Genomic DNA, 14,666 nt, shown 5'->3' on the forward strand with positions numbered 1-14,666 from the left:
GTCTGGGTCTCCTTTTCTGCCCCAATCCCATGTTCCCTTGTTTGACTCCTCTTTCAGTTTTCTCTTTAGACATTTCTTCTTCCTGGACTCCTTCCAGGTCCCATATCTGTGGGTTCCATGCCTTTTTCTGGACCCAAGAGCACCCTCAACTTCCTCCATCACAGATGTTATCCCCAGTGTGTAATTTAATTAAAAATTTTTTTCAAAATAATTTCAGGTTCATGTGCTGCTGTAAGAAATTATACACAGTGACCCCATGGGTGCTTTACGCGAACTGTGGTCCATGCAGACTAGAATATCAACCTTGGTACAGTTCAAGATACACAGTCCCATCATCACAAGCATCCTTCCCATGGCATTTTTACAGCCACGATCACTTCCCTCCAGCTGTCCTCTCCAAGAGCTGAAATCCAAAAGCATATTGCTAAGATCACTGTTAAAGAGCACACTGCTTATTTTATTTTTCTAAGAGTTTTATGGTTTCATGTCTTTTTTTTCCCTCTGTGATGATTTTTGTCTTTACTTGATATCTTTTTCTTTTTACTTTTTAGGGCTGCACCTGTGGCTTATGGAAGTTCCCAGGCTGGGGGTTGAATTGGAGCTGCAGCTGCCAGTCTACACCACAGCCACAGCACTGTGGGATCTGAGCCACATCTGTGACCTACATTACAGCTCATGGCAACATCAGATACTTTAACCCACTGGTGAGGCCAGGGATTGAATCTGTGTCCTCATGGATACTAGTCGGGTTCTTTACCACTGAGCCATGACAGGAACTCCTGGTTTCAGGTCTTATATTTACGAGTTTAAACTATTTTGAGTTTATTTTTTTTTTTTTGTATATGGTGTCAGAAAGTGGTCCAGTTTGATTCTTTTGCATGTAGCTATGTAGTTTTCCCAAACTATTTATTGAGAGGTGGTCTTCCCCCGCATCGTGTAGTCTGCCTCTTTTGTTGTAGATTAATTTAACTTGTAAGTGCAGCTTTATTTCTGGGCTCTCTATTCTGTTCCATTGATCTGTATGTTTTGGGGCAAGTGCCATACTGTTTGGATGGCTGTAGCTCTGTAGTACAGTTTGAAATCAGGGCATGTGGTACTTCCAGTTTTGTTCTTCTTTCTCAATATTGTTTTGTGTTTCCACACAAATTTGAAGATGATTTGTTTGAGTTCTGTGAAAAATGTCTTTCATATTTTGTTAGAGATTGCATTGAATCTATAGATTGCCTTGGGTAGTATAGTCATCCTAAGAATATTAATTCTCTCCAAACACAAGCATAGTGTATCTTTCCATTTATTTGAATCATCTTTAATTTCTTTGATCAATATCTTATACTTTTCAGAGTAAAGTCTTTTACTTCCTTGGTTAAATTTATTTCTAGGTATTCTATTCTTTGATGCAATTGTAAATGGGATTATTTCCTTAATTTCTGATTGTCAGTTATTAGTGTATTTCTATGAAACAGACTCCTGTGTATTATTTTTGTATTCTGCAACTTCACTGACATCATTTAATAGTTCTAATAGTTTTTTGGTAGCACCCTCAGGATTTTCTTTTTTTTTTTTCTTTTTTTTTTTTTTTGTCTTTTTGCTATTTCTTGGGCCGCTCCTGCAGCATATGGAAGTTCCAAGGCTAGGGGTCGAATCAGATCTGTAGCCACTAGCCTACGCCAGAGCCACAGCAACGCAGGATCCGAGCCGCGTCTGCGACCTACACCAAAGCTCACGGCAACGCCGGATCGTTAACCCACTGAGCAAGGGCAGGGATCGAACCCGCAACCTCATGGTTCCTACTCGGGTTCGTTAACCACTGCGCCATGACGGGAACTCCCAGGATTTTCTATATGTATAGTACTATGTTATCTACAAACAGTGACTGTGTTACTTCTTCTTCTCCAATTCATATTTCTTTTATTTCTTTTTCTTCTCTGATTGCAGTTGCTAGGACTTCCAGTACTACGTTGAATAAGGGTAATGCAAGTGGATATCCTTATCTTGCCCCTGATCTTAGAGGAAAAACTTTCCACTTTTCACAATGAGTGTGATCTTATGGGCTTGTTATATATGGCCTTTATTATGTTATGGCCATATTAGAGGCTATGTTCCCTCTATATCCATTTTGTTGAGAGTTTTTTTTATCATAAATGGATGTTGAATTTTGTGAAAAGCTTTGTCTGAGAGTTCTCTGGTGGCTCGGAAGTTAAGGATTCGGCATCGTCAATGCTATAGCTTGGGTTCAATCCCTGGCCCGGGAATCTCCACAAGCTGTGGGCATGGCTAAAATAAAAAGCTTTGTCTGCATCTACTGAGATGATCATATGATTTTTATTTTCAGTTTGTTAAGGTGATGTATCACATTGATTTGCAAATATTGAACCTCCTTGCATCCCTGGGATAAATCCCACTTGATCATGGTGTATGATCCTTTTACTGTGTTGTTGATTGCTTATTTCTGCTTTGTTTAGTTTTTCCCCTAAGGTTATATATGTCTTGTTAATTCATTTCAAACATATTCCTCTGTCTTTTCATTTTTCCAATTCTCCGTGTTTATTTTTTGTGTTAGGAAGTCAGTTACATTTCTCAATCTTGAAGAAGTGACCTTATGTGGGAAATGGCTTATGGGGCCCAGGAGAATGCTCCCCTCTGGTCACCAGAGCTATGTGCTTTAGTGGTGTCCCCTAGGTGGGCTGCTTGTGCCCTTCTGTGGGCACCCGGGTGGGCAGGACAGGCCCCTGGCCAAGTTGGCTGTGAGGCTGTGCCCCGTACAATGACTCTGGGCCCACTGGAGGAGCAAGTTGGCCTCCTACATGGCTGGCACTGTGGCCTAGGGGAGCATAGGTCTGCTGCTGATCCACCGGTGGGCATGGCCAGGTCCCTGGGTGGCTGTCTGTGCAGCCTGGGGCGCTCAGTGCTGCTGCTGGTCCACTGGTAGGTGGGGCTGAGTCTCCATCCCTAATTCACTAAAGGGAATGTTTTTAAACAGTGCTTGCAGGGCCAATGTTATCACAGCAGAATGAGCTCCCCCAAATGGCTGCCCCAGTGTCTATTCTATGTCCCCAGGGGGAGTCCCAGTGCTTCCAGCCTCTCTAGGAGGTTCTCCAAGATGGGTAAGTGGGCCTGACCCAGGCTCCTTTAAAACTACTGCCTCTGCACTGGGACTCAGAGCAAGTGGGAGTCTGTTTCCCACAGCCCTCCAGCTCTCCCAAACATAAGCCTTATCGGTTCTCAAAGCCAGACATTCTGGAGGCTCCCCTTCCTGGTGCAGGACCTCCTGGGCTGGGGAGCCCAGTGTGGGGCTTGGTCCTCTCACTCCTTGGGGAGAACCTCTAGAGCTGTGATATTTCCCCCGTTTGTGGGTTGCTGATCTGGGGTGTGGGTCTGACCGTATCACGTGTCTACCCCTCCTGTTCATCTCATTGTACTTCCTTCTTTACATCTTCAGGGGTGGAAAAATATTTTCCAGTCACTCTCATGGGTAGTTGCTCCATAAATAGTTGCAATTTGGTGTGTCCCTGTTAGGAAGTGAGTTCAGTGCCCTCCTGCTCTGCCATCCTGGCCACCAGCTTCCATCTCCAGTGTATCGGCTGCCTGTTCACGTACGTGCTGTCTTACCTACTCTCTCAGAGTTTCTCAACCTCAGTACTATTGACATTTTGGGCCAGATCGTTCTGTGTTTCAGGGGCTCTCTTGTGCATCTGGGGATGTTTAGCAGCATCCCTGGACTCTACCCAGTAGAGGCTAGCAGCAGCCTTCCTCCTCCATCTCAGTTGTGACAACCGGAAATGTCTCTAAAGGTTGCCAAGTGTCCCAGGCGGAGGCAGCTGTAAAATCAACCCTGGTTGAAAGCACTTCAACTAGACTATAAGCTCTGGGAGGATGGGATGTGTGTCTGCCTTTCTCATCCTAAGCCTGCAGCACCTAGAAAAACTTCTAGTACTAATTTGGTCCTTCATAAATGTTTGCTGAATGGCTGAATAACAGCTCCAGGCTGAGTAGCAAAGCATGTCCCAAATAAAATCAGAAGACCTGCATTCTTATCCTGAACGTGCCAGTAACTTGTTGCATGACTCAAAGCAATCCCTCCTCTACATTCTGCGTCTGGTTCTCTGAAAATGACACAGAGGAGTGAGCTTGCTCCTCGGAGGGAGGTTGAGGGGATTGTTGTCAGCATCACCTGGCAGTGGGTTAGACATGCAAATCCTCCTCCCCAGACCCAGGAAACTGACATCTCTGGGTGGGTGAAGCCCTGACACTTAGGTTTTAACAAGCCCTCCAGGGGCTTCTGATTCATGCTTCAGCAGTTCTTACTCCTGGCTGATTTTAGGATTTGCCTGGAACTCTTTTGAAAGCTATGACGCCTGGGATGCTAGATTCCCCCAGCTCAATTTCGTGAGCAGCTCTGGTATTGGGGCTGTTGGCGTTTTCCCACCTGCCTCAGGTGAGGTCGAGGCACAGCCAGGGCTGCTCTACCACTGTGTGCTTCCCATCTTGCATTAACTCTTTCAGTCCACCAGAGGGCCATTCACAGCACCAAGAAGAGGCAGGGTAATCATTTCTGGGCAGAGGCACTGGAGACAGGGACCCACAAATACGCAGGTAGAAGTGTCTGAGACCTTCCTCCCCAGCTCTACTCGGGAAAATATCCAGATTAAGAAGCACTGTAAGTGCCTCCCTCATGCTCTTTGCAGCATCCTGGGACAGCAAAGTGGGACCAGCAAACCCTAACCAGGACTGTCCACTTGACTATAGGCTTTTTGGTTTTTTTGTTTTTCATTTGAGGGCTGCACCTGTGGCACATGGAAGTTTCCGGGCTAGGGGTTGAATCAGAGCTGCAGGTGCTGGGCTACGCCACAGACACAGCCACAGCCACAGGTGCAACACCAGATCCGAGCTGCCTCTGCGACCTACACTGCAGCTCACAGCAATGCTGGATCCTCAACCCACCAAGCAAGGCCAGGGATTGAACCCACCTCCTTAGGGATACTCGTCGGGTTCTTAACCCATTGAGGCACAACAGGAACTCCATCTACTTGACTACAGGTTTTAAAATTCATGTCAATAATCTTCCCACAAAAGTTATTTTGGGAACCTTCCATGTGTCTGAGTCCATGAACACGTCTTACTTCAGAAGGTCGCTGCAGGTTAGAGAACAGAGTGGTGGATGTGAGGGCAGCCACACCCGTGTGCTTCCGAGTAAGCCACGTCCCTCTCTGGACCTCAGCTCTTAGCTGGGGACAATGCAACTCATGGTCTGGGGCATGGTGGGGTCAACAAGGTGAACAGGTGAAGCACTGGCATGAGAAGAGCTGCTCGGAAACTCAGTGGTTCTCAAAGGGTGGCCCAGACCAGCAGCAGCCCTTGGAAACTAGTTAGAAATGCAAATTCTCAGATCTACTGAATTAGAAACTCTGGGGGTAAGGCCAATGACTTCCCCTTTCCGACTGTCAATTTCTTCATCTGTGCAACTAGAATCACAGCAGTACCTCTATCTCAGAGATCCAGAGCAAGGATTAAATGAGGAATGCATGTAAACTTAGCACAGGGCCTGGCATACAGTAAGAGCTCAATAATTGGTAGTTATTGTTGCTATTACAATTATTATAACCTTCAAAGACCCCTGCTCCCTGCAAGCCTCGAAAAGAAGCTTGTGCTAAAAATCTGCAAAAATACCTCTTGTAGGACTTTGCAAAATACCCTATTTGGGCTCACGATGTGCCCTGTGGAATACAATATACCGAACAGGACTTACGGTGTACAAATGTGCCATGCTAATACGTCAGCCAGCTTTATAACTCATTCTGAGAGAGGCCATCACTCAGAGCAATATAGCTATTTATTGTAGGGTCCCATTATGGGCTGTGATCTATTTAAGTCTATCCAGCTGTCAGAAAGACCAGCTTTCATGCCACCAATCAGGAAGAGGAAGACGGGCTTGGGGCAGGGGAAAAAAATAGCAGACAGGACTTGACAAATATTCCACTCATGGCTAGAGGAAATGTAAAAGATGCTGAGGGAAGGAAACAGAATCAGCTCTGAGTGGCCTGAGTGCAGCTCTGAGTGCAGCGTGGCAGAGAAATTTCTAGATGGATCAGCAAAGGCAAAGGAGTGTCTGATGCTTGTGGGTACCTTGTTGGGGAGATGGCAGAATGAGCTGAATTTTTTTTTTTTTTTTTTTTTTTTTTTTGGCTATGCAGCATGTGGAAGTTCCCCGGCCAGGGATCCATCCCGTGCCACAGCAGTCCTCAGAGCCACTGCAGTGACAACGCCAAAATTCTTAACCTGCTGTGCTGAAAGGAACTCCGTGAGCTGAATTTTTAAGGTGGGGAAGAGGAAGGTTGGGTTGAAATTTACCTCCCCACACTGCAAGTTTCAATAATCAGGGTGAAAAGTGGAGAATCACTCAGCTAGAGGGGGTTCACCATCAGCGAAAGTGAGATTTACTTCCTTTTTTTTTTTTTTTTTGTCGTTTTAGGGCCACACCCAATGCATATGAAGTTGCCAGGCTAGGGGTTGAATCAGAGCTGTAGCCACCAGCCTACACTGCAGCCACAACGCCAGATCCTTAACCCCCAGAGGAAGGCCATGGATCGAACCTGCATCCTCATGGATCCTAGTCGGGTTTGTTATTGCTGAGACATGACAGGAACTCCTTCCCTTCCTTTTTGTCTCTTGCAAAGGACTTGCTCTTCCTCAGACTGCCTGAGTCTCTTCCACTGGCACCGACCACCTAAAGGTCCCCCTCCCTGAGTGTTTAACTGATCATTAGCTAAAAAGAAATCACCACAACAGTGTGTCCATCTGAAGTGAGCAAGGCTTGAGGACACAAATGCATACAACTTAGTAGTTAAAAAAAAATATATATACATATAATGCAGTTAAAAATGGGAGAAGGACCTGAATAGACATTTTCCCTAAGAAGATATTCAAAACAGCCAGCAGGTAGAGGGAAAGACGCTCAGCATCATGAATGATCAGGGAGATGCACGTCAGAGCCACAGTGAGGTATCATTTCACGCGATTTAGGATGGTCACCACCAGAAAGACAGGAGATGAGTGCTGCCGAGAAGAGACAAGTGCTGCTGGACAGAAGAGAATTCTTGCATATTACTGGTGAAAATATAAATTGGTAAATCACTATGGAAAACAGTACAGGCATTCTTAAAAAAAAAAGGTAAAAATAAAGCTATCATATGATCCAGGAATTCCACTTTTTGATAAATATCCAAAAGGGAAAAAAAAAATAGCTTTTTAGGGCTGCACCTGCAGCTCATGGGAGTTCCCAGGCTAGGAGTTGAACTGGAGCTATAGCTGCCGGCCTACGCCACAGCCTCAGCCACACTGGATCCAAGCTGCATCTTCAACCTACACCGCAGCTCAGCTCAAGGCTAGATCGCTGACCCACTGAGCAAGGTCAGGGATCAAACCTGCATCCTCATGGATACTAGTCGGATTCATTTCTGCTGTGCTACAATGGGAACTCCGAAATCAGAATCTTTAAGAGATACCTGCACCCCTGTCTTCACTGCAGTGTTATTCACAATAGTCAAGACATGGAGACAACCTCACCATGGATAGATCAATGGATAAAAGAAAATGTGGTGTGTATACACAATGGAATATTATTCTGCCATAAAAAGAAATACATAGAACTTCCATATGACCCTGCAATCCCACTCTTGGGCATCTATCCGGACAAAACTCTACTTAAAAGAGACACATGCACCCGCATGTTCATTGCGGCACTATTCACAATAGCCAGGACATGGAAACAACCCAAATGTCCATCGACAGATGATTGGATTCGGAAGATGTGGTATATATACACAATGGAATACTACTCAGCCATAAAAAAGAATGACCTAATGCCATTTGCAGCAACATGGATGGAACTAGAGAATCTCATCCTGAGTGAAATGAGCCAGAAAGACAAAGACAAATACCGTATGATATCACTTATAACTGGAATCTAATATCCAGCACAAATGAACATCTCCTCAGAAAAGAAAATCATGGACTTGGAGAAAAGACTTGTGGCTGCCTGATGGGAGGGGGAGGGAGTGGGAGGGATCGGGAGCTTGGGCTTATCAGACACAACTTAGAATAGATTTACAAGGAGATCCTGCTGAGTAGCATTGAGAACTTTGTCTAGATACTCATGTTGCAACAGAAGAAAGGGTGGGGAAAAAATGTAATTGTAATGTATACATGTAAGGATAACTTGATCCCCTTGCTGTACAGTGGGAAAATGAAATAAAATAAAAAAAGAAAGTAATCTTGTCATTTGCGATGACATGGATGAAACTCGAGGGCATTATATTACATGAAATAAGTCAGAGAAGACAAATACTGCATGATTTCACTTATATGTGGAATCTAAAGTAATTGAACTGGCAGAAACAGAGGGCAGATTGGTGGTTGCCAAAGGTGAGATGGAATGAAGAGAGTCCAAAGGTACAATCTTCCAGTTACATAACAAATAAATTCTGAGGATGCAGTACACAGCATGGTGGCTGTGGTTCACAATACTATAGTGTATGTTTGCAAGGTACTGAGTAGATCTTAAAAGTTCTCCTCACATGCATATGCAAACACACACACACAGATACGTGTTTTTCTGAACTCTTTGCAAGTAAATTGTATACATCATGATACTTCAACCCTAATATCTCAGCATGCATGTACTAAGAGAAATATACTCTCCTTGAATTCTGTTCCTTTCCCCCTAGCTTTGTTGAGATGTAATTGACATATAGCATTGTATTATATGGACAGAGAGAGGCAGGGGGAGAGAAGCGGGAGAAAGGGAAGAAACTGCAAAGTGGCAACAATTTTAAATTTAAGGTACAGGATATGCCGTTGGAAACTGTACCGTTCCTTCGGCCTTCCTCTGGAGCCAGACTTCTTGGGTTCAAATCTCCACTCTTCAACTTACTCGCAATGACCCCCAGCAAATTATAGAAACATTCTGTGACTCAGTGTCACCATCTTGGGAATTATTATAGTACCTACCTCAGGCGGGTTTTGTGAGGATGAAGTAAGTTAATGTTCTTGTAATCATTCCTTGAATGGATTAAGTGATCAATAACTGTTAGCCCTAAGGTTATCTGTTTGTGATAGGCAGATGGATAGATAACATGCACACTCGCATAGATGCATGGATGGATGGGTGGATGGATGGATGAGTGGAGATATATACATGCATACATGGATAAAAATTTTGCAAACAAATATGTAAAGTATATAAGGCCCACACCTGGATTCCAGCATGCCATCAGCTGGAAGACTTTGTTTTCCCCTCAGAAGGGTGCCTGGACCCTGGTGGGTCCTGGCAGAGCACAGAATGGCAGTAACTGAGACTCAGGGTAGAGGTGCCCTCTGCTTCCCTTCTGTCTGCCGCTCACTCAGGGGGCCACCTCCCTTCAAAGTCAATTTCAGTGCCATCTCACTCTAAGCGGTGCCCTTGGGGATATGGGAGTCCTGTTCGGCCAAGGACGGAGTCTCCTTAATGGGACTGCATGTAGAGTAGGCCCCACTACCTGGACTGCATTTTAAACACATTCCGCGCCATTAGGCAGCGCTCATCACTCAGCGGATTGATGGCCGCCTTGCAGGGTCCTCCAGCCCCAAGCCAAGCTCAGCCGGTCTGGCTGAGGCATCCTGCCAAGAACCTCCAGCACTGAGGCAGCCACTCTTAGGTCACTGTGCACCAAGAGGATGACCCAAGGAGGAGAAAACTGCCTGGTGTCCACAGCGAGCTGGTTGTGAATCCAGATTAGAGAGCCAAGCCGTGAAGGCCCTTGCTGCTCCTTGGAAGCCGAATGGAGTTTGCTAGCAATACTAATATGTGATTTCTTTTCCACGTGCCTCTATCCAGCAGCTCAAACGCTGCAGCCGCTCTGATCTGACCTTCTTCCCATTTCTCCTAAACCCCTGCAGCCTTCCTTACTTGGGATCCTTACCCATGCAAATCCTCTCTGGACATTCTTTCCCCTTCTCACTGAATGGGTCACCTCCTCAGAGAAGCCCTCCTGGATCATACAATAGCCGAGGTTGCTTTTGATCATTCTTGATCTTGAGACTGTTTTTTCCTTTCCCTGTGCCTCACCTTCCTCATTTATCAACAAGGATAACGATCCTACCGCACATTCTATCTGGTCAGCCTTCACTTTCCTCTGTGCTTCCTGGGACTGGTCAGTGTCTTGCCTCTGTCCTCCAGCTGGATTCAGTCAGTGAGAGGCAGGCGGGGAGGCCATCTGGCAATTTATTCAGGAGCTCCCTCCCTGCAAAGTGGCATCTCTGTTCCCTCCCCAGGCTCCTGATGAGCAGCCATGTGCTAAGTTCTAGGAACTGCTTCCCACTGGGGTCCTTCAGCACCAAGGGGGTCACAGCTCCCTGGCTGCCTTCCTTACCATCCTGGTTGGCCTTTCTTTCTTTCTTAGGGCCGCACCTGCAGCATGTGAAAGGTCCCAGACCACAGGTCAAATCAGAGCCACAGCTGCCAGCCTACACAACAGCCACAGCAATGCAGAATCTGAGCCAAGTCTGCAACCCACATCACAGTTCACGGCAACGCCAGATCCTTAAACCACCAATCGAGGCCAGGGATCGATCCCGCCTCCTTGCGGATGCTAGACCGGTTCATAGCCCACTGAGCCACAATAGGAACTCCCTGGTTGGCTTTCTTTAGCCCCATCCACACCTCTGTAACTATCCCTTCATTGCATTCAAGTCAGTTGCCCTTTGGAATATGGCATCTGCTTCCTGCCAGAATTCTGCCTGTGCTATAACAGCAACAACCTCACAGGATTGTTGTGAGAATTAAATTAGCTCCAGTGCAGAACGTGTCATTAGTGCAAAGATTATTCTTTGCCATTATTATCATTATTACTAGCTATTGTTTCCTTTCCCCACACTTACCATATTTTACACTTATTTGTAAGCTAATTGTTCACCTCTTTTCTCTGCAGGTTTAGGAGCCAATATCTAGGTCTGTTTGTTCAATCTTTATGACCCAGGGCCTGGTGTGCAGTAGACCTCAAAATACACAGGATGAATGGATGAATGAATGAAGATAGGGTTCCACTTTCAAAGCATTTTGATGTGTTATATCAAATTGTGTGAAATCACTGATAGTGCAACATTTATGTCTTATGAAAGCAGCAATTTAATCCAGTTTTTAGCTACTACCTTATCCCCTTTGATTCTGGGTGGCGAGCAAAATGAGGAATATAATCACCATGTTATAAACCACGAAGTAAGAGAAGAACCAAGGCAGAAGTAGAGGAACACGAACCCACCCCATGCCTGGGCCGTGGGGTGTTCAAACGACACGATTTAACATAACTTCCACGATGACTCTCATCACGACATTATTTTGCCGTGGTTCACAGAGGCAGAGGCTGGGGGACAGCAGGGAGAGGACTCACCTGCAGTCCTGAAGGTGGGTGGGGGTAGAACAAGAATCCAGTCCTAGCGGGTTTGACTCTCACGTCTGTGCTTTTCCCACGCAGCGACGGCCCCATTGAGTATCCTGGAGAAACCTACACGTGTGCACAGGGAAACATATACAAACATACCAGGTTATAAGAGTAAAATCAAAGGTATTAGTCCCAGGGTCTGCGAGTGGGAGTAAGGCCAAATAAACTGGAGTGTTTAAACACTGCAATAGTCTATGGCAGTCAAACTGAATGAACTAGAGGTATTCATATCACCTTTGACATGGAGGAAAAAGCAAAGTGTGGCTGAAAATAATAAACTGCCAAAGATATATTGCATAGCACCATTGTACATCAAGGTTCAAAAATGTATCAAGGGCGTTCCCGTCGTGGCGCAGTGGTTAACGAATCCGACTAGGAACCAGGAGGTTGCGGGTTCGGTCGCTGCCCTTGCTCAGTGGGTTAACGATCCGGCGTTGCCGTGAGCTGTGGTGAAGGTTGCAGACGCGGCTCGGATCCCGCGTTGCTGTGGCTCTGGCGTAGGCCGGTGGCTACAGCTCAGACTCAACCCCTAGCCTGGGAACCTTCATATGCCGCGGGAGCGGCCCAAGAAATAGCAACAACAACAACAAAAAAAAGACAAAAAAAAAAATGTATCAAACATTACCGTGTATCATTAGGACACAAACATGTAACAGAAATGTTCAGGAAGTTCCCATTGTGGCTCAGCAGTAATGCACCTGACTAGTATCCATGAGGATGCAGGTTCGATCCCTGGCCTCGCTCAGTGGGTTAAGGATCCAGCGTTGCCGTGAGCTGTGGTGTAGGTCACAGATGTGGCTTGGATCTGTGTTGCTGTGGCTGTGGTGTAGGCCAGCAGCTATAGCTCTGACTTGACCCCTTGCCTGGTAATTGCCATGTGCTGCAGGTGTGGTCCTATAAAGCAAAAAACAAAAAACAAAACAAAAAAATAACTGGTCAAATTCAAAGGATTCACATATAAGTGATATCATATGATTCCTTGTCTGACTTCACTTAGTATAATCATCTCTAGGTCCATCCATGCTGTGGCAAATGGCTTTATTTAGTTCTTTTTAAATATCTGAGTAATATTCCACCACATCTTCTTTACCCACTCAGCTGCCCATGGACATTTAAGTTGCACAAAGTGATACAAAGGACCTTATTTACAAAACAGAAATAGACTTACAGATACAGAAAACAAACTTAGGTTTACCAATGAGAAAGAGAGGGGAGAGATGAATTAGGAGGATGGGATTAATAGATACTGGATAGACACTACTATATATAAAATAATTAGCAAGCATCCACTGTACAGCACAGGGTACTACACTCAATATCTTGTCATAATCCACAATTGCAAAGAATCTGAAAAAGCATAACTGAATCACTTTGCTGTACACCTGAAACTAACATAACATTGCAAATCAACTATTCTTCAGTTTTTAAAAATTTAGGGGCTGGAGTTCCCTGGCAGCTCAGCAGGTTAAGGATCTGGCATTGTCACTGCTGTGGCTCAGGTTCTGTCCCTGGCCTGAGAACTTCCACATGCCGAGGCACAGCCAAAAAAAAAAAAGTAATTAAAGAGATCATAGGCACCAAATTCCCAGTTGTGGTCAAAGAGATGGAAACGATCTGTGGAGAATAACCTGGAGTTTCATGGCTGCTGTGATGTTTTCCTTAAGCTAGATGAGTGTTTATTACGTTGTTTTATACTTTTTTTTCCTAAAGGAAATACTTCATTTATAAAAAGATGGTACTTTGCTTAAGGTAAACTGGAAGGCTACGGATGGAGCTGGACAAGTATTAGCTGCCTCTTAACTCCCAGTCCATTGTTCCTTCCAATGGACCAAGCTGTCCAAAAAGTGGGTCATCACCACATCGTGCAACACAGGGAAGAGGTGAAATGCCATGTTAAGTAAACCTTATCTTTCCCTCCTTCCTTCCCTGACCACTGTCCTACCATCACCCTTGATGCCGTCCTTCAAGTTGTCCAGGTGGCCCCCATATTCCAGAGTACAGTTTGCTTTCTATACGGCTTCCATGCAAGAAAGAGGAGCTTCCCTTCACAGACGGAATCAGAAAATCACCAAAAGTCCAGGGAAAAGTAAACATCTCATCCAGAAGCTGGACTGGCATCACTTTTGTTTGCCTGCCCAACACCCTTCTGTGCCAGCAGAGACTCTTTCTTATAACAGAATCAGAAGTTGGTGGTCACTCATGCTCCTAGCCTACAGATGGTATGGCCAGTAACCCAGTCTCCATAAAGAGGATGTCTGCTGAGGGGTTTCTGGAAAATATACCCCCTGTCAGTAATAAAGGAGGAGATGCATGGAGAAGGCCTTCTCCTCTCTTTCTGCTTTGCATATTGTCAAGTGAGAATGTGATGTTTGGAGCTGTGGCAGCCACCTTGGGGCTGTGAGGAAAGGGCCAAAGAATCATTGAGAAGCTATTGTGGAGCTGCTGAGTCGGTGCTGGAATCAACTTTCTCTTGATTGCTTCATAAGTACAAAAAAATGGATATGGTTAATACACTTTTGTTCCAGAGTTCTATTAGTAGCAAACCAAAGCACAACATCTGACTGTTCTACAGAAAGAAAGATAAGCAGGCCTTCGGTGCAAAGCATCTGAATCCAGGCCCTTTGATGTGATCTGTTAAAAATCATAAATAGAAGCTCATACTCCTCTGTTTAGACCCTGCAATGACCCTTACCAGCTCTTTGGATGAGGATCAAAACCCTTAACAAAACCTCCCAGGCCAGCCTGAGTTGGAGCCTGCCTGTTTCTGCCCTCATCGTGAGCCATTCTCTCTGTATGACTCACAGTGCTCTAGTCACACTAGTTTTGTTATTCTGTTTCATTTTGCTTCTCCAGTTCACCAAAGTCCTTTTCAACTCAGGGCATTTGCATGAGCTGTCCCTCCGCCTGAAATGCACTTTTATGCTCCCTTTGCCTGGCTAACTAATTCTGAGGCTTCAGTTTTTACCTGGAGTGGGGATTCTTCAGGGAAACCTTCCCTGTTTCATTCACGCCACCCTGTTCTTTTTCTTCCTGGCTCTGTATTTACTTATTTTTCTGTCATTGATGTTTCTTTTCTTTTCTTTTCTTTGGCTGCACCCTCAGCATGTGGAAGGTCTTGGGCCAAGGATCGAACCTGCATCACAGCAGTTGACAAGGCAGATCCTTAACCAGCTGAGCCACCAGGGACCTCCC

At 45.3% G+C, this 14,666-nt stretch overlaps 1 protein-coding gene across 2 annotated transcripts in view; it reads right to left on the reverse strand.

Annotated features, from left to right (window-relative positions):
- Positions 1 to 14,666, reverse strand: part of LOC110259922 (uncharacterized) — a 666,350-nt gene that overhangs the window by 39,086 nt on the left and 612,598 nt on the right. For both annotated transcript variants that reach the window (XM_085017475.1, XM_085017474.1), the window contains one exon: positions 11,424 to 11,537. In XM_085017475.1, coding sequence (XP_084873601.1) covers positions 11,424 to 11,537 — 114 coding nt within the window. The remainder of the gene's footprint in view (positions 1 to 11,423; positions 11,538 to 14,666) is intronic.

Source organism: Sus scrofa, chromosome 3 (assembly GCF_054392235.1).
Source record: "Sus scrofa isolate SSC_HxYL_T2T_F1_AM1 chromosome 3, Sscrofa_HxYL_maternal_Yorkshire_Landrace_v2.0, whole genome shotgun sequence".
In the NCBI taxonomy this organism is placed as follows: domain Eukaryota; kingdom Metazoa; phylum Chordata; class Mammalia; order Artiodactyla; family Suidae; genus Sus; species Sus scrofa.